The sequence below is a fragment of the Carica papaya genome, chromosome 7, assembly GCF_054855325.1.
Source record: "Carica papaya isolate Zhongbai chromosome 7, ASM5485532v1, whole genome shotgun sequence".
Classification (NCBI taxonomy): domain Eukaryota; kingdom Viridiplantae; phylum Streptophyta; class Magnoliopsida; order Brassicales; family Caricaceae; genus Carica; species Carica papaya.
In genome coordinates this window covers 2,554,785-2,574,927 of record NC_142315.1, presented here as the reverse complement: position 1 = coordinate 2,574,927, position 20,143 = coordinate 2,554,785, and the positions used below count along the sequence as shown (strand labels likewise).

Genomic DNA, 20,143 nt, shown 5'->3' with positions numbered 1-20,143 from the left:
AAAAAAACTGCATAACGTCCGTTAGCTTATCCTTTCCCTATATGTCGTCGTCGTCGTCATATTGCAACAGTAACGGCTCAGTTGGGTCAGCAACTTGGCTTGCTTTTAACGTTTATAGCCAATCAAGACTCTCCGATCTGTTGACTTTTTAATGGTAAATCGGTGTGGCGGTTCGTCGTTGAGGTGAAACGGATAAAACGATGTCGTTTGGTAGTGAAAAATGCCAAACCGTCCTGGTTCTTGCGCAGCTTATCCATTCTGTTTCTGTTCCGTTCGTTCAATGAACCAATAAACGATCAACTGTAAGCGGTGTCGGTTCCTAGTCAGTGGGTCCCACCCTTATCCATAAATTTATTTTGTAAATTCAATTTAAATTATTCTCCTTGAGACGCGTAAATTTTATAAATTAATAACTGTCTCATTTAAAATATGAATAAAATTAATTTAATTTTGTATAAAATTGTGTAAATCGTAAGGCTATTATATATATATATATATATATATATATTAAATAATTAAGATTTATAAATTAAATATTAATTTAATAGATTCAAACCAATTATATAATTAAGCCAAATTTGTACATTTTTATTTATAATTAATTTTCCTTTTTTGTTGTTGGCTTTTTTTTAAATAAAAAAAGTTAATTACTTCCTCTAGAAGTATTTTTGTAAACAGTAATATATTTAATAATATTAGAATTAAAATTAACATAAATCACTTTTATTAGCCGTAATTAGTAAGTAAACACCTACGGGTTAACTTATAAATTAGATTTAAAGTCGATTCTTTTAAGATTAAGTTTTTAAATATTTCTCTGTGAATTTTCGAATTCTAACATAGATATAATTAATTTTGAAAAAATATAAAAAAAAATATCTTACTCTTAGTATTTATAAGAAAACTAATACATATATATATATATACAGTGTTTATATATTTTAATCTCCATTTTTATGAACCCAACTACAACGTACTTTCCTAATTAGTAAACTTGTCAACTTGGGATATTAAAATTATATTTATATAGATCCAAAGTCTTGAATTTCTGTGTAAATGTGGGTTTTAAATGGACCGACCATTTGTTCTCCTCCTCTTGTTACATGGTACATTTTTTATAATTTATATCCTCTCGTGCCCTATTTTTCAAATCCGAATCTACTTTTTCTTAAGAATAATCATTTTACGAATAAATTTTATTAATTATAATATATATATATATATATATACAACAAATTATAATATAAGTTTTTTTTTTATAACAAAAGTACACAATTGACTCAGAAAATATTAATTATTGGGTTAAGATAAATAGTTTGCAAGATTAACTTAATTATCTGATTTATGTCTTAATAATTTAATTGTTCAAAATTTTGTTGCAAATGATAACCAAACACGTCCTAATTAAATTAACGTCAAAACTACACTCCTTTTTATCTCTTTTTTTTTCTTGATTTTAATATTCGATTTATTATTATCGTATGTATGTGTGTGTGTATATATATATATATGTACATACGAGATGAATAACTAGTAGATAAATACGTGTACGTATATATATATATATATATATATATATATATATATATATATATATATGCATGGATCATCTATTTTTATTTGTGAAGTCAAGATTCTTCTAGGTTGACTTGATGAGTATTTCCAATAGAATCGACCCACTTGTATTAATACTAATAATAGTGATGTAATTCCTATCCGGGATTAGATAAGAAATTATTTGAATATTTAAACCTTATTTTAAAATATATATATATATATCTTTATGTTGGTATGACTAATAAGTGTAATTTAATTTGTTAATGAGAATATTTATAATTGTATAAACTAAGATTAATAACTTTGGTTTAAAAAAAAAAGTGTAATTGTATTTCCTAAACGTGTTTAGTTTAACAAACACATTATCTATAACCTTTATGAGAAGAAACACAAAAGTCTAAGTTAATTAAGGTTGATGTCATGGGCAGACACATGGCATGTAACCATTAAAAATTTGATCTTTAAAAAAAATATATTTCTTTTTGTTATTAAAAACAAATTTAATATATGTTTAGCTTAATATTATTATTTAATAAAGTAATATAACATTTAAAAAAAGTGATAATAATAATAATAATAATTATTATTATTATTATTATTATTTTAGTATTATATAGTATGAGTGGTGGGTCTCTTTTATGGGTCTCTTTCAAGATTTATTAAGATTTGAAGCTTATAACATGTTATATAGATGGAAGGTCCAAAATCATGTGATAGATCTCATATCATAATCAAATTTCACTACTAGATTTTAATTTTATACAATATCTCAAAAGAAATCTAAGTAGTAAAATTATCTGTTGTATTTTTTGAATATAAAAATATAAATTATTTTTTTTTTTTATATAATTTTCTTATACATTTATATATATATATATATATATATTGATTATTGGTTTTGGTAAGCAACTTTTTTTGGCATAATGTGTACTTATTTACTAATGTGAAATTTATTCCAACTTCAATATGAATTGGTTAAAAAGAATTATCATCTCAGTTTAAGTAAAAAATGATTCTATTATTGAACTGTTAATCAAAATAGTAAGTACTAAAATATTTTTATATTAATACATTATATATTAGAATTTGTATAAATTTTTTTGTAATTGTGGAGAACGGGTTACTATAGTAAAGACATGACACTATCGGTTTATATTATCCAATTAACTACCAATTTTTTTGGGAAAAGGGGGGGAAAATGATTATATGATAAGAGTAATTTGCTTGTACATACTTTTAAAAATTTTCTCTTATGTTGGTAATGGTTTCTTAACTCAAGAGAGCATTAAGATGACACATGGCGGCAAGAATATTCGTGTAATAATTGTGTTCTCAATTAATGTGGACAATGTTTACTATCTATATAAACTATATAACTTCTATAAAATATATGTGAGTTGATAATTTTTTCTTGTAATATGAATCTAATACTGAATTGTTTATAGAATTTTTATTTCAATGATTATATTGTTCAGTCACTTTTCTAATACGAAAAATTTATGAATACTAGTGATTTTTATATGTTAAGCATTTTACAAATTAGTATACCCATATAAATGTCTGAGGTAGCATCTTAAATCATCGTGTAATGTTTCATTAGCATTTTAAATCCATGAATTTTGTTAAAGAAATCATCACGTTAGAAGACAAAGAGGGGTGATGAGGCTTTCTATTAAGAGATGTAGCATAAGAGGACTTGGAGTCAAGAGAAAGGCTAGTAGATCATAAAGGTAGAAATATATTCTGTGCACATGGACAAATATAAGATCAGGGAGATGCTCTTGTGTGAAAACATCCATGTGTTTACTTTTTGATCAAAGATACTTGTAGATCATAAAGGTAGCAACTTGATAAGATTTTTTTAAAAAAAAATAAAAAGGGATAAATACAAAACTTAGCAAGTTATAAGTAAATTTCAATTCAAATCAAGACGACTAACTACTCAGGAGAAAATAGAAGATTTACAATTATAACCATTCCTTACTCCAATTTTCAAATAGTTAGTTGTGGAGATCTAATTATTTTCTATATTTAATAATATTATTATTAAAATAAAATAATATCATATGTGAAACAAGATTCACAATATTAACAAAGTTCATCCCCAATAATCATGTAATCAAGTCCTTTAGAAAAAAATTATGAACTTCAAAATTACATTTTAAACTATCAATTTCAGCTTCTATAAATGATTTGGGATTCTAAAAGCAAATTCTATACAACTTAAAAACTACCAGACACCATATAAAGCCATAACTACATGCAATAATTACAATGAGTTTCCATATTTCTAGAGAAGTAGCCTATAAAATTAGGGACCTGGTGACCTCGAATGATCAGTGGGATTGGAACCGTTTGCAAAGCAGGCTTTCGTCTAGGATCCTCCTTCAGTTGGCGACTGCTAGAGTCCTGCACGATGGTATGGAGGTGGATACCCCGTATTGGGTTCTCTCATCTAATGATAAGTTTTTTTGTTAAATTCGCCTATAATATGTTTACTAATATCTCTCATCTTTTTACAGATAACATGTAGAACTTAGTGTGGAAGTGGTCGGATGTATATTATGGATGATCCAATTTGCACTGTCTGTTGGCGTGGCATTGAGGACATTAATCATGTCTTGAGGGAGTGTCACCAGGCGAAGGGTCTCTAGCAAAAGATCATTCCGCATGCGATCGGTCATATCTTATTCAGTACACATTTTGATGATAAAGTCTGTGCTAACCTTCAAAACAAGTATAGCTGGTGTTCGTTCTTCCAAAACTGAAAGATTGTGTTTAACATCACCTGTTGGCTTCTTTAAAAGCAGCGCAATGCATTTGTCTTTAGTGGGAGGCCCTTTAACTTGGAGGAATTGAAGTTCAAGGTCTTCAAACTGACTGAGTATGCTTTTCAAGCTTCTCTCATTGAGTTTATTATATTTAGCCAGCACGTCCGAAAGAATGAGAAACTCATCAATTGGACTTCGTCGCCCTAGAATTGGATCAAAATCAACATGAATAGGACTCTCAGTGGTGGCAGTGAGATTACATGTGCTGGTGCACTTGACAAGGATAATAATGGTCAGTGACTTGGTGAGTACTTCTAAAATATTGATATTTGCTATGTCCTTCAAGCTGAACTGTGAGGGGCCTTGGATGGCCTCGCGTTAGCATGAAACCTTGGCTCACGTCATGTTATCCTGGAGATTGATAATGATCTCACCGTTCAGGTCTCGAATAAAGTTCTGAACAATGAAGTGATTCCTGTTAATGTTAATTATAACCTTATTTTAGATATTAACGGTTGACTTATAAAAAATTAAACTATCAAGGTATAATATATTTATCGTGAAATGAATCAGTATGATAATTATTTGGCAAATTAGATCTTTCATTACCGCATCATTAAAAAGGACATTATCGAAATTTTGTAGCCTAAGATATGTAATACCTATACATATATTTTGTTCTGACTTACTGTGTTTGTCTCTTTCCCTTGTATCTAAAAAAAAAGATACCAAAAGGAATTAAAGAATAAGAGTGGTAATGCATAAATTAATGATTTCACAAAAAGAAACTCTAGAATGAAACCACTGACTGGTTTAATTAAATTAATAAAATAACCTCTACTCAAGCACCCTGTAACACAAATTAAACATTGTCGGTCGGAGGTGAACCCACCACAACCAAAGCCAAGTTGGTGGTCACGTGCCATGGGCGACCCCTCCCCGCACCCGTTGGTTCAGCGCCTCAGCATCTTAGCACAGCTTGCGCGACTAACGGTCAATAATATGACCGTTGGGTTCTTCTTTAAAATATTTCAAAATGTCTCTCACACTATTGTGTGTGTATGTATATATATATATACATATAATTCCTGCCAAAAACTGCTCTTTCTTTCCTAAAATAAAACCCATCTTTTCTCTTCCCCGTAAAGTTTGCAGCTTTAACTATTTTAAACTCTTTATTTTGGGTTTTTGTGGGTAGAAGACATATTTGTATATGGTGTATTTATAATATTAATTTATTTATGTTTTATTTTTTTGGGACAAAATTTAACTTCTTTATTAAGTTCTTATAAATATATTAATAAATTAAATTAAAAATTATACGCAGACTATAATAGTGAAATATAAGTTCATAAGCTATTGCCATTTGGCATTTTATTTTATTATTATGGTAAATGAGTAAAAGCTGTAAATTTTATTATTATCTTTACCGGCACTTTTTCTCTAATTAATCTATTTTATTTATTTGGTATTTTTACATGTGGGCCACCACACAGGGTCAAACACCACGCGATTACGCTACCTACTTCCAATATCCACCGTCCAGTAAACTGAACCTCCCATCCAACGGTGAATATTCAGTCTCAAACAGCGTCCCTACAATCCATGCCTATATAACTCTTCACCTCACTCATTCCCACTCTCTATCCACTCGTCTCACCACCTTCTCCCATTCTCTCTCTCCGAAGCCAATTGCTTAATCACCCTGATTAAGCTCGTTAATTTAGTGATAATCACCATTTGTTCAGTATTAATTACCTTAAACAAAAAAACCATGGTGTCTTCAACCACCTGGATTCTGTCCTTCAAGGCTCTGGTTATCTCCACCGGTGTGCTCATCTTAGCTCTGTTCCTCAAGGTCTCTTTTCCATTATTCTTGGATTTCTCTGTTTCACGAGCTCCTGGAATATGGAGCTCCTTGCTTTCCTGGTTGAAGCCTCCTTATCTTTACGTCGTCATCAACGGTATCATCATCTCAATCGCTGCATCCTCCAGGTTCCACCGTAGCAGTCACGAGGAAGAAGATCGTATCGATCAGCCGAGCCAGATCCAACGGGCTGATCATCCGACGACGACGATGGTCTCCGTGAATTCGAATCTGACGTTCGGTTTCGAGTCCAAGGAGCGGTCGGTATTCGGCTTCGTGGAGCCGACGACGGTTGTGTATGAGGAGAAGCAAGCGGAGGCTAAGGTTTCTGAGATGGAGAGTACTCTGCGTGCGGAGGCGGAGACGGAAGAAGAGAAGATTGTGGTGGCGGATGGCTCTGTTGGAGACAGCGGAGATGAGTTTGTGATTTCGAGATCCACATGGACCCCGCCGAGAAGGATGCATTTCTCGGATAATCAATCGGAGTATTCTTCGTCGCCGGATAAACCTCCGGCTTCTTCGAGATTCAGTCACCGGAAACCGGTTAAAGCCAGTCCTGAAGGTAGTTTATTTTTGAATTCAACGGCTGGATTTTATTTTTACCTACCAGATTCTCAGTTTGAATTTTCAAAAACTTTTTGGTCGGCGAGGAGCCTGCTTCTCCGGCGCCGTTCTCATTTTTAACGTTTTCTGAATTTCAAAAAGAAGAAGTACAATACAAAAACGCTGCCGTTTAAATTATCGCGCTTTCCAATGTTAGAGCAGTTTCGAAATTGGCGTATATGTAACGCTTAGGAGCTGAAAAGTCCAAAACACCCTTTTGTCTGGTAAAAAGTGAAGAAGTTAAAAAAAAAAATCTGTTTAGGGAAGAGAGGGTAAAAAAGTAATTTAATTGGGGTTAAAATTTGCAGGAGGAAGAGCAGTACTGAGAGTGGCGAAGCCGAAACGGAACGAAACGCTGGAGAACACATGGAAGGCGATAACGGAGGGGAGGGCCATGCCATTGACAAGGCACCTGAAGAAATCGGACACATGGGAGAATCACGGCCGTCATTTGAACGTGGGGGAAGCGAATCTGCATCAGGTGAAGAAATCTGAGACGTTCAAAGATCGAACTAACTTCCAGTCGCCGGAACCGATGACGCCTTCGCCGGTGAAGCTGAGGAAAGAGCCGTCACTGAGTCAGGACGAGTTGAACCGGCGAGTAGAGGCGTTTATAAAGAAGTTCAACGAGGAGATGAGGTTGCAGAGACAAGAATCATTGAATCAGTACAATGAGATGATTAGCCGTGGGGTATAGGTAATTTTTTTGAAAACTTTTTCTTTTTTGAAGAATAGAAAACTATCGTGTTCAAAGAAAAGGAAATTTTTGAAAAAAAAAAAAAAAAGAAATTAGAAAATGGGTTGTGTTCTTGGTGGTTGAAAAGACATTTTGAAGTTATCTTGGGTTGATTTAAATTAGGAATAGCTTTGATGATATATATATATACATACAGATGGTTTTCAGTACGTGAGATGTATGATGGGATCATAGAAAACTTATGTAAAGAATAGAAATGTTCTTTTATTCATGTTTGAATGAGTGATTGGTGTTATATTTACTTTGTGTTTTTATCATTTCATTAGTTCATGATATATATGTATACTTAACATTGTATTTTTATACAGAAATATCCAATCTAATTGAAACCCAGAGAAAGTAAATTACCAATCATCACATGGTTTATTTGATTGATTTGAAGTTTTCTGTGTGTGATCTTAAAAGGGACCTCTAATTGACTAATATAATGTTGGGGTGGGGTTGATGAACTTTGTTGTAGATGCTTATTATTATTATTATTATTATTATTATTATTTTGAAAAAAAAGAAGATTTATGGACAATCTTGGGACAAATAAATTTGGTTTGTGAAACCCATTTGGAAATTCATACTTATTCTAATTATGAGTGATTTTTCTAAAATAATCAAAATAAATTTAATCCCATATGAAGCTTTTTGAAATCGTCTTTCCTCATGGGAATTTTCTCAAATGCCATCTTATGCCGCCATCATGTTTTACCTTTCATTTTATACAAATTCATCAATTAAAAAGCTAAAAATATGTAAGATTTTTACATAATATAATATATAACAAGTGAGATTTGTCGAGATAAAAGAATTGAAGATAATAATAATTACGAATATACCAATAATTTTTTCTTTTTTTAATTTTTATGATGCAATTAGAGTTTTTATTGACATAAAATAATTAATTTAGATAATATTTTATAACTTCAACGATAATATGTTATTGCTTCAACATAAGGTCTCATCGAAGTTCACTATGAATATTTAATTACTTATCATAAAATTTATAAATCATTATTTGTTAGTAAGAAGTAAAAAAAAAAAAAATTTTGTATACATTTGAATCACTATTGGTCATATTTTTCTTTATCGAGAAATTGATAAAGGTATAAAAGATTTTTGTCGAGTCTCCTCATATGATACCTAATCATATGGTATCTAAGCTAAGTAATTCTATAACACGGATGTGAATTCGACTCTCTTCGATTCAACTAGGACTATAGTTCTTGACTTAAAATTCTACACAAATTAACATCGAGAAAATGAAGTTTTTCAATTATTGACTAGAGTGAAATTAAGTAGGGTTATATTTTGTTGTAATTTTCTTGAAGTTATTTATACTTATTTTATACGTAAATCAATGATAAATTTATAATATTTTTAAGAAAAATTTTATATCTATATGGAATTTATTTATAAAATCAGATTTTTCTTTGGATGTTGGAATATAAAAATTAAATTTATACTTTTTTGTGAAAATAGGTAAAATTTTTAATTCTATCCAACTAAAAAAACTCAATCGTTTTAAAATATTTTTTTCACCTATAAACAAATTAGTAAGTTTAGTATAAACTGATTACCGTAAATTCATAATACATAGATAAAATGAAGAACTCTACATTTTTAGTAATAGTTAAATCATGATTTTAAGTAAAATACGAGAGATTAACTATTAGACTATTGTACTATTAGTAAAAATTAAATTTATATTAAATTATACGTGAAATGATTATGTATTTTTAGAAAATAAATTGAGCTATACAAAAAATTTCATCAAATTAAATAGAATTTAAAAATTATTTTTCTAAATTTTATAAAAGATAAATATTTATTTTTTAAAACTGAGGATATAATCTCTAAATAATTTCTACATAAATTTCGAATTTATTTATTTAATTAAAAAGAAGAAGAAAAAAAAGGTGGTTTTGTGCGGACGTGGAGGGAGTAATAATGAGGAGAGAAGAAATTAAATCTTCTTTTTTCTCGTTTCTTCTATTTTCTGTCTCTCTTATTTTTCCATTAATAATTAATTACTTTCACGAATTTCTTCACTACCGTTCGTGCGTATTCTCATTCCCCCTGCCTGACTTACAATAAGATAATATATTATATTATTAAACACAAAAATGATAATATTTTATGGTCACAATTAGTGAAGTTAATTTAATAAATTTTTATTCAAATTTCAATTCTGTCAAATTAAATCTTCCTCTATACACATTACTCATTATGTGTATATATATATATATATATATATATAAGACCAAAAATTTTCACATATTACAATATTAATGTTTTACATTTTTTTTAGAATACATAAATTATTTGATTACAAACCTCACATAATTTTCCAAAATATGCATTTCAGTCCTCTTCCTTTTTTGCATCCACTGCAGATTTAACCATCGACAAAATACAAAACCAATCTGGTCCCTCGTTGCTAGTACTCTGGTTTTTTGTTCTTACCTTGAGATGCTAACAGTAAATAAGAACTAAATAACACTTGAATTTGCTGAGAAATCTGAGTCTTCAACCCAGTGAATATCGGAAATTGCAGTGATCGAAAGAACACGAGCTGTACAGACTTCATTAAAATATACATGCCTACCATTACAACAAATTCTTAACCAGAAGATGCTTTAAGATCCTCTGCCGGTTAGTTACAATAAATTCTCTAATTATGTCAAAATTGTTTTATCTTTCAGTCAATCAACTCTCTAACTAAAACTTTTATCAAGCCCCTCGTTTCAGCCTTTTAATTCTCTCTAGGGCTCCAAGACCCTTGGTAGCTCCAGCTGCATCTTCTTCATCTTCTCTCTTCCGGGCAAGACCTCCATAAACCGCAGCAGGAACATCTTTCTCTGCAATTTCGACTTTATCATCCTCTTCTGAATCACTTTCTTCGGGCAACTCAATTTCTTCGTGATTTGCGGTGGCATTTACTCCTCCATCAGTCTCTGATTCAACTCCAGCACTTACAAAACCCACCTTTCTGGTGCCATCTTTAGCAGTAGCATTATTATTGGATGAAGGAACTAACTGCTTCTCCAGAGCAGCCATTTCGTCTTCAGGAACACCAGCCAATTTCAGTTTCTCTTTGGCGTCATCTATGTTCATTCTCTGATCCTTCTGCATCAAATACTCTGGTAGAATAAAGTGCGTCTGGAACAACAGAAACAATAAGAGTTAGCAAGACAAACAAGGAAGATCACCCTAATATCAAAATATGACGGTTAACATGAGACCAAGATCTCAATGGAAACTTTTTGGAAACACATCGTAACTGATATGCTAAGATCTTTCTTTCTCGATTCAACGTGCTAAACACACCCTGCGTGGAAGAGATACTGTAAGCATCCATGTGTTCAATATTAGTCACTCGATTCAACAGTTTCTGAGTTTTTTTTAGCTGTTTAATTAAGTACCAGCCAAAAGGTTTTTTTCCTAAAAGAAAAAGGAAGAATGTTGATGACCCATGCCGAGCAGAGAAAGAAATTTCAGGGGCTCCTGTTAGTCATGGTACTTACAGATTTACATTCCTCCCAGCCATTGTTTTGTAACCTCTACTCACTCTCGATCATCTTGTGCAACAGAAAACAAGATTCCAAAGGAGAATGAAAGGCAGGTTTTTGGACATTAGATTTCCAACATCAACACCACCGTCTTTTTGGGAAAAGCAATATATATCTCATCTAATCAAATGACATATCAAGACCCCACTTGTCTGAGACCAGAAAAGATTTTTCTTTATCCTCCCAATTTTCTAAGACACCTGCTACGAATCCTGAACAAGGAATACAAGTTTCTTCAATTCCATTTTGTTTTTTACCTCACATTTTTTACAAGTCTCAGTGTTAATTATATGAAAATTACATTTAGCATACTATTGTAACTTTCAGCAAATAAATTATTTATTTATATAATTAGTTTGATGTTTTGTCGAAAATAATTAACTAACTAAATATTAGTTAAAATAATTATCAAGACCCCACTTGTCCCAGATCATAAAAGATTTCTCATGATCCTCTCAATTTTCTCAGCCACCTGTTCGGAATCCTAAATAAAGAATAATACAAGAGAATGCTAGACGAACAAGCCTACCTCAAGTACATTTATTTTTACATAAAAAAATCTCTTCATTTCATTTTCTTTTTTTATGTCACATTTTTTGCAAGTATCAATGTTAACTATATGAAAATTAGATTTAGTATATTATTATAATCATCTGGAAGTAATTTAAATATATAACTAAACTAAAAACTAGTTATAATTATCACTTTTATAATTAAAAGAAATAATAGTAACTTAATATATTGACATATGCAATACTGTTATATTAAGTTTCACGAAAAAATTAAAACTAAAAATGCCAATGGTTCAAACGGCAATTTAGAATCATAAATTGTAGTTTCTAGTGTTCAGTACATACCAAACATAAAACACGACAATTTATACAAGCCAGTCTAATAAATACCAAACACATCAAATTAACTTATTATGTTCTATATTGTCCTGCTTATTTCTGTTGTGTTCAGTTCTTTCATTTCACCAAATGCTACCTAATTCCACTTTGCAATAACAGTAGCAAACCTTGTTTTCGCTCTCCCACTTAGGCACAACCCATTGACATGCATTCCTTACCTCATATTAAATATTCGTGGTAGGTTTTTTAAGTCATTTTGCAGATATTGATTCCTTCGTAGTTAAATAAAGCTAAAGAGAAAATAAAGAAAGAATTAGATGATACCTGACTATAGCTTGCAGAAACACTTCTTTTAACACGCAGCATGTCTCTAAAGGTATCTTCATTTCCATGTTGCACCTCAAATTCATGCCACTTATTCCAGAAATCAGGATCAGATCGTGGATCCGCATATTGTGATGCATATAGGTATATTCCACGAGCGCGATCAATCTCTCCTAAACTTTTCTCCAACTCTGCATATTTCAGACACATAGTCTTCACATCCTTGTGCGGCAGTCCAGACTCTATTGCTCGCTCATAGATATCTCTTGTTCTTGGGACACCGAATATTTCTGCTGCACGAGCAATATAAATTTCATACATCTCAAGCTTCTCATCATTTGGAACTGCCTTGGTTGCTTGTTCATAGATCTTCATGGCTCGCTTCGCCAAACCAAAATCCTCTTCCAGTTTAGCATATTGCAGATATAAGGGTTTCACGGCATCAGCAGGGGCCTGATAAGCATAACAAAAGAACATGAGAATGTCAGCATCATTGCACATGAATGATCAGAAAAAGACTTTGTAGCATCATCCAACTCAAGATAGAAGAAAACGCTAAAATCATGATCTGTTTAAAACAATGGACAGTCAGTTAACCCGTCTTTTAACAATATTCAACAGCAGTAGTTTGTTAGGATAATCCCTCCTGTGAGAATTCTCCTACTTTTTGTAAGTCATTCATACATATTCATCGCAAAAGTCAAAATGTTCCCAAATTTCTATATTTACTATGTAGGCTCACTTACAGAGTTCAATAATTCATTTATTTGTTTTTGGGATAATTCAAAAGCTCAATAATAAACTGGTTAGATCAACTGAAAATCTCTCCCAAAATTCAACATTTCAGAGAGATATTCTCTAAAATTTTATTGAACAATCAAACAAGTTTGGCAACCGTATACATAAGAAACTTCAAAAGAACATGAGTCCAAATTGCATTTTGTTCAGATTTTAATTGGTTGTGCAAGTTCCCTCTTTTTCTTTCAGAGCTTAAATGCCTTGAAGAAATTACATGCCAAATTAAACTGCTGCAAGTTGTTACATCCTTCCGTAGCACCCTCGCCATTACAATACATTTCGATAAGATGTAAGAAACCAAAAGAAAAAAAACAGAAAAACAGAAAGAAAATAACCATGACAAAACCAGAAACAAAAAAGATTAGCACATCACCCATAATGAAAGGCTACAAACTGGAACAGCTATTAGAGTTTAATGAATAAAGGGGGGTATAAGGGGGAAACTCAAGCAACACTTTTCGTTTGAATCCCAGTGGCTGCTTTCAACTTCAACTTAAGCAAGAAATTCATATGCACAGTACGTCACCAAAAAAATCATAAATCATAAATCAGACAAACAACCAGGTTACTTGCATGAAACTGGATTAGCATGCACTCATTAGCAAATATGTTGCCAAATAGGATACAAAAAGTAACCTAAAAACAATTAATGGGCCAAAACTTATGTCAGTTGAAGAAATGCTTACGAAATTTATTAATTCTGATAACCAAACCAAAAACTTAAAGAAAAATAAGATCCATACTGCTTCAACAGCCTGCTCAAATAACTCCCTTGTCCGGTCCAGTTTTGTCTTCCCATATCTCTTCACAAACTTTGAGAGATATGTCACCCAAATGTCTTTCACATGAGGATACTTAAATATCTTGACACCTCTTTCATATACACTAAATGCATCTTCAAAGTACTTATTTTCCTGCAGAAGTTGAAGTGTAACTAGTTGTCAGTCCACAAAATTGATTAGAGGTGAACTTTTAATAAAGTATACTAGTTATAACTACAGGAGAAACTTTCATACCTCCAGCAGAAATGCATAATTTATAATGATTTGGGGTGTGGCTATTCTTAAATCCAATATCCGCTCATATACTGCCCTAGTGGACTCCAAAGTACCCAAGCTTTCCTCCAGATCCACATAGAATGACCAAAGTCGCAAGGACTTATGTAGCTTCATCTGGACAGGTTCATGTCCATCAGCAGCCACTGCAAGTTGCCACATAATTGAAAGTGCAAAATGTTAGTTAGTGATTTTTATCTCAAAGAAAAAAAGTTATTGATGTAGTAGACCCGAACAGGGTTTAAGTGAAACAAAAAAAGAAAAATAAGGCAACCCACAATCACTAATATTGACAACAATAACAATAACAAGATTGTCACAAGCACAATCGTAGAGTTGTTAAACACCCAATTCATAAGAGAACACTAATGATTTTTCTTCATAAGCAGTTTGTAAAATAATAATGAATAATTCGTTTATATACAGGATGCTCTTCATAGCCTACTATGACTAGAATACTTAATAGGAAAACAATAACAGAATAAGACTTCTATATAAATAAGAAGTAGAATTCCAAAACCAAAATACAAGCCTCTTAGTAGTTCCCAGATAAGTTAAATACTCCTTAAATAACATAAAAGTCACTTTCACATAATTATCTCAAAATCTTGGGATAGATCCATTCCAAAATATTCCTGTTTTTCACCATAGATGGTTCCAGCCTCCAGAGATATTCAATGCTCATGGTTTCTATTTATTTCTCCCTTGTAATATAAATGCTTCCAATACAAGTCAAAATGTAAGAATATTTTTGGAATTCATTTTGAAATCTACACCTACTTTGCCAAGAAGATGGCGAAAATTTCATCTAAAATTACATAAATTGAGCTCATCGGAACTAAGTGGAATTGGAACAATGTCTTCCAAGTTCCATCAACATTCATGGTATTTGAAATGCATTTTTCCAACTTCATTGTCATTCCTCATAAGATTATTTTTTGTCATCTCCTAATAGAATTCTAATCCCTTCTGAATCCCAAACGTGTAGGAAAATTGAAGTTTATTTTGTTATTATTCTAAGGAACGTTGCAATCTTTCAAAAGAAAATGTCTATGGATTCAACGGATCACAACACCGTAAATGATGTGACAAGTTCTGCTTCCCCCCCCCCCCCCCCCCCCCCCTCTTTTGGCTGGGGATATATATTTTAAATGTCATCTTGACATAGAAATTTCTTATGAAAATTATTGTTGCATCAAACTGTAGTAACAATAATTATGAACTCCGTAAAAATATGAGGATTCAAGTAGTGGTTTTAAATACTACACAAAATACAATAGAAGAATTTCTGGTTACACTTTGGTATATATACTCGACCACTTTTGACAACCGTGATAAAAGGTTATAGTTAGTAATATTTGTACGAAACCCATTATAGGACAGAACCATGGGGCAATAAAAACATAGAAAATGATAATTCCAAGCAACCTAATGAAACCCCTAATAATTTAGGAAGGACAAAATTACCTCTTCTTTTGACTTCAACTGATGGCTCAGCTGTAGCACGCCTCATCAGCTCCAGTGCTTCTTTGAAATTCTTGTACCTCAACTCCATTTCTGCCCACTCACACCAAACACTTGCTAAATGATCCACGGTTTTGTAATTTACTTGGACTGCCTTATCAAAAATAACCCTGGCATTATCTATATTTCTGTGGCTCTCATACATCTTGGCAAAGGCAACCCACAACGTATGAGGTTTGCCAACCGCTTTCATTGGGTCAATTGTCCTTACTGCCTCAGTGTAGGTTAAGACCTGCTTTGTCGGATTACCCTCAAATATCTTGACTCTACGATGCCACTGTTCTACATTATGAGGATTCTGTCGTAAAAGCACACTATTTGCTAGTTCTGGCCTTCTGTTCATAAGATTCTCCAATCGGGCCAGCCTCAAGTCTATATCCTTATCATCATGTAACCAAAATCCACGAAGCATCTTTTTCTCAAGCTTCTCCACTGACAAATTTACATCTAGACGAACATCTTCATCTTCCTCAACACCATTCTCTTCATTTTCATCTTCTTCTTCATCACTGGAATCCATATTTTCCATCTTATGAGCAACCATACTTTCTTCAAACTGTGAATATGCATCAAAAATCACACTAAAATCCCTTACAGTAATCACTGTTGTCATACCCTCTTCAAAAATATCTCTGGTTTTCTCAAATAGCTTCCGCCTAATATAATAATCCGCAAGAGAAGTCCACAGTCTTCCCACTTCATCAGTAAACTTCCTAATCCCTCCCCTGATGATTGCATCCACATTAAGCCCCGAAACCTCATTCGCATGCCGTGTCATCAAATCACACAACTCCAACCACAATCTATGCTTGGTCTTCCCCTTAATTGAATAAAACTGATCATCATTCAATACTGAAGCCAATCTCTCAGCAGCCTCTTGCCAGAGGCTTGACTTCACCAAGAAAACAATAAAATCCTCAACATGAGTAGGATCATACTTTAAATACCTGCGATAAACCCTAAGGGAAGTCTCAATCGGTATACCCTTTTGGCTAACAAACACCAAATAAGGCTCCCAAATCCGATCATGCTGCGTTACAGGTAGTGCACAAAGTGCCCGATCAAATGTCCTTCGAGTCCTTGTGATCAACTTCTGCTCTGTTAGGGTTTGTAGGTACATTATCCATATCCGTGGCATCTTATGCATAGTAACAAGAGCTCTTTCGAATGTGTTATTAAGTGTTTCATATTGGGAGTGAGTGACTGGGAGGTTTCGGACAATGTCAAGGCGCTCCCGTAAATAGGCATACCAAATCTTGTAACTTCCGGGCAGGGCTTTCAGAGCTCGCTCGTAGATAACGAAACGCTTCTTGAAAGGTTCATCAGCTTTCGCAATCAGGTACCTCCACCAAAGTTTGAGACTAAAGGGATTGCGCAAGATTTCCTCTTCGTATAAAAGATCATCTTGAGAAGGATAAAACTCTTGCGGTATCGACATTTACCTGCAGGAAATAGTCAAATATCCAACTTTAGACGCATAAAACCAAAATGAACACCTTCCAAATGCGCCAGCAAATGTACATCCATTAGGGTTTTGGAAATGTTCCTAACATTGGAGAATCTCCTATAAAATAACCCTAACTCATTTGTGTGAAGGCAATCAAAAAGAGTAATAATAAACCTACCTCAGTCTTGCTCTCGGTGTTACTCGAAATTCACTTTGATACTCATTGAGTTCCCCACCTGTGATTCCTCTTTCTTCCCACCATTTTCTTCAGCTGCAATCAATCAAATCATGGTAGGCGCTGATTTGAGCAGGCACGGAGTTACAGACCGCTATTTAGGGTTCGAACGACGGCGCCCGCGAGACAAGGTAGCACAGAGCAGTCGAGAGCAGAGTGGATATAAATACTTGAATTAAGTAAGCTAAGAGATAGAACGGAGGAGAGTCAGACAGCAGTCGAGGGCTCGAGCGCGGAATAGGAGGCTGCGTTTTGGATCGTGAAGTGTTTAGGGTTTCAGTTCCTTAATTTAGGCGTATATATTTTTTATTTTTATTTAAAATTTTAAAATATATAAAATGTGCATATATGTATACCCGTTATACAATTTATAGTTTAATATATAAATTAAATTTGAATTCTTATTTAAAGTAGAATTAAAATTTATTAAGGATATATTCAAAAAATTTGAAATTTCCATTCTTTAAATACAAGTAATATATATTATTATTATATATATATATTCTTTATATTAACGTAACAAATGACTTGGCCGGGTTGATGTCAAATAATTCATAAACTCTGACACAATTATTTATAATCTAATTAATAATAATATGTTCTTTAAAAAATATGTTGGAGATTTTTTTTTTTTTATTGAAAATGAACTCCATTGAAAATGGACCCAAATACCACTACCCGGAAAAGCCCAAATAATGAAAGGCCCAGCCCATGAAGGCCCGCCATATTTCACGTATTCATGATACGACTTTCGAAACTTAAAAAAAAAAAGTCAAACAAACCAACGGACAAAACTCGTGCATCCCCGTGAATCTTACTGTACGGTTGGACCACTCTATCAGAACCCTATCCCAACTGCTACACGTAGATGCCGTAAGCAATAATAATATACCTGAGCCCACACGCAAGCCCTCTCTCTCTCTCTCTCTCTCTCTCTCTCTCTCTCTCTCTCTCTCTCTCTCTCTCTGCAAATTACAGAGCTGCGCGACAATCAAACCCGCGTTTCACTTCTTGTAAGTCATCTCTTTCATATCTCTCTCTCCGTCCCCTTTTTTTTTTTTTTTGGAATTTTATTGATAATAATAGTATAATACCCTCTTGGCTCTAGTTACGGCTTATGTTTTATAGAAATAGGGGTTTCATCGTTCTCCGGATGATTTAAGGTAAAGATTCTTTCTTGGGTTGGTGGGTTGATCTGAAGTTATGTTTTTGTTTTTTTTTTTCCGATTGTGATTTCGAAATCTGTTCGTTGTTTTTCGTATGACTTTTTTGTGGGTGTTTGGCTACCTGGAAAGGGAAAAGGAAACGGTAGAAAAAGGAACGAGAAAGGTTTTACGGGGTTGTTAATTTCTCTAATTTAGTTTAATTAACAGGATTTCAGTCATAATCCCCAAAGGGAAGCAATTATTGGTTATGTTTCTCTTTTGTAAATTTGCCCTCTACGTGTTTGATTTTATGCTTAAGAGAGTTTATATTTGTTCGTCTCTGAACGTGAATTTGATTATCATGTTTCTTTGAATTTGTTTTGCTTGATTGTTACAGTGAGGAAAGTTAGTCTCTTTGCGCGTGTCCCATTCTCTTCTCCAATCCTCCATATAGACCCAGAAGATAAGTCTTTGTTTCTTATCTGGTCTAGCCTCAGAAGTGTATATAAATATAAGTATATAAATATACCCCAGTACCCAGATGGAGGTCAAGCTATGGAACGATAAGCGCGAGAGAGAAATGTATGATAACTTTGCTGAGCTCTATGCCATTATCAAGGCAACCGAGAAGCTTGAGAAAGCCTATGTTCGTGATATCATCACTTCCTCTGAGTATGAAACTGAGTGCCAAAAGCTCATTGCACATTTCAAGACCTTAGCTTCCACTCTCAAGGACACAGTACCGAGCATTGAGCGATTTGCAGACACATACAAGATGGACTGCCCAGCAGCCCTCAATCGTCTTGTCACGTCTGGCGTGCCTGCTACGGTAGAGCACCGTGCTGCTGCAGCCACATCTGCATCTACCTCTGCCGCCATTGTGGCTGAGTGTGTGCAGAATTTCATCACAGCAATGGATTCTTTGAAACTGAATATGGTGGCTGTTGATCAAGTGCATCCTTTGTTATCAGATCTCTCAGCTTCACTTAACAAGCTGAGTATATTGCCGCCTGACTTTGAGGGCAAGACCAAGATGAAAGAGTGGATTTCTCGGTTGGCGAAGATGGGGGCGGCAGATGAGTTGACGGAGCAGCAGGCTCGGCAACTTCACTTCGATCTTGAGTCTTCCTACAATTCATTTATGGCGGCTTTGCCAAATGCTGGTACTTGACTGATTTGGGTAATGTTGTAAATTAGCGGGCATGTTACTTTTCTTTTGGTATTTACATACATATACATATGTTCTCATTTGTTGTTGCAACCTAGTAGAATCTCAGTAATGACTTAAGATGTATTCTTATTTTTTAATGGCTTATACATTCTGGGGTTAACTGTGTTGCGGTAGCTGAAGGTCTTATCTTGTGCTGTTCAGAGGAGTTGCAGTTCATGAGCTCATTTGAAAAAAAAGATATGTTTGTTATCATTTTGGCTTTCGATCCCAATATTAGTTCACCTATTATTTCTTTTTGCTGTTTAATGATTCTCTATTTTCAAGTTGCATGAGCTATAGTTGTACTTGTCTTGCATGGATACATGTTTTTGGTTCTTCGATTTTGGGAATGTCGTTATGCTAACTGAGATGAAAATATCTTGTAAATGGGTGGCACCCCCTTGGTGCCGAATGATTTAATATACTGCATTCTTTTTAT

The 20,143-nt window shown here is 33.3% G+C and overlaps 3 protein-coding genes across 5 annotated transcripts; 2 read left to right on the top strand and 1 right to left on the bottom strand.

The window, feature by feature from the left end:
• The first annotated feature begins 5,617 nt into the window (after nt 1-5,617).
• LOC110817736 (uncharacterized) lies at nt 5,618-7,766 on the top strand. The gene is made up of 2 exons (XM_022046395.2): nt 5,618-6,757; nt 7,107-7,766. Exons 1-2 carry the CDS (start codon nt 6,103-6,105, stop codon nt 7,493-7,495), a joined length of 1,044 nt encoding a protein of 347 aa, XP_021902087.1. The 5' UTR covers nt 5,618-6,102; the 3' UTR covers nt 7,496-7,766.
• Nucleotides 7,767-10,051: 2,285 nt separating this feature from the next.
• Nucleotides 10,052-17,638, bottom strand: LOC110817789 (Tetratricopeptide repeat (TPR)-like superfamily protein). 2 transcript variants are annotated; one of them, XM_022046474.2, is made up of 6 exons: nt 17,293-17,638; nt 15,611-17,109; nt 14,105-14,289; nt 13,775-14,002; nt 12,291-12,743; nt 10,052-10,705 (listed from the first exon to the last, which is right to left on the bottom strand). In XM_022046474.2, the coding sequence occupies exons 2-6, from the start codon at nt 17,103-17,105 to the stop codon at nt 10,277-10,279; spliced, it is 2,790 nt and encodes a 929-aa protein (XP_021902166.1). In that variant the 5' UTR covers nt 17,106-17,109; nt 17,293-17,638; the 3' UTR covers nt 10,052-10,276. The 2 variants fall into 2 exon arrangements, with proteins under 2 accessions (XP_021902166.1, XP_021902168.1); XM_022046476.2 differs by having other exon boundaries at nt 13,832-14,002.
• Nucleotides 17,639-18,217: 579 nt separating this feature from the next.
• Nucleotides 18,218-19,917, top strand: VPS28-1 (vacuolar protein sorting-associated protein-like protein). Of its 2 annotated transcripts, none has more exons than XM_022046671.2 (2): nt 18,218-18,362; nt 18,892-19,917. In XM_022046671.2, the coding sequence occupies exon 2, from the start codon at nt 19,036-19,038 to the stop codon at nt 19,663-19,665; it is 630 nt and encodes a 209-aa protein (XP_021902363.1). In that variant the 5' UTR covers nt 18,218-18,362; nt 18,892-19,035; the 3' UTR covers nt 19,666-19,917. The 2 variants fall into 2 exon arrangements, with proteins under 2 accessions (XP_021902363.1, XP_021902362.1); XM_022046670.2 differs by lacking the exon at nt 18,218-18,362 and adding an exon at nt 18,369-18,512.
• The last annotated feature ends 226 nt before the right edge of the window (nt 19,918-20,143 follow it).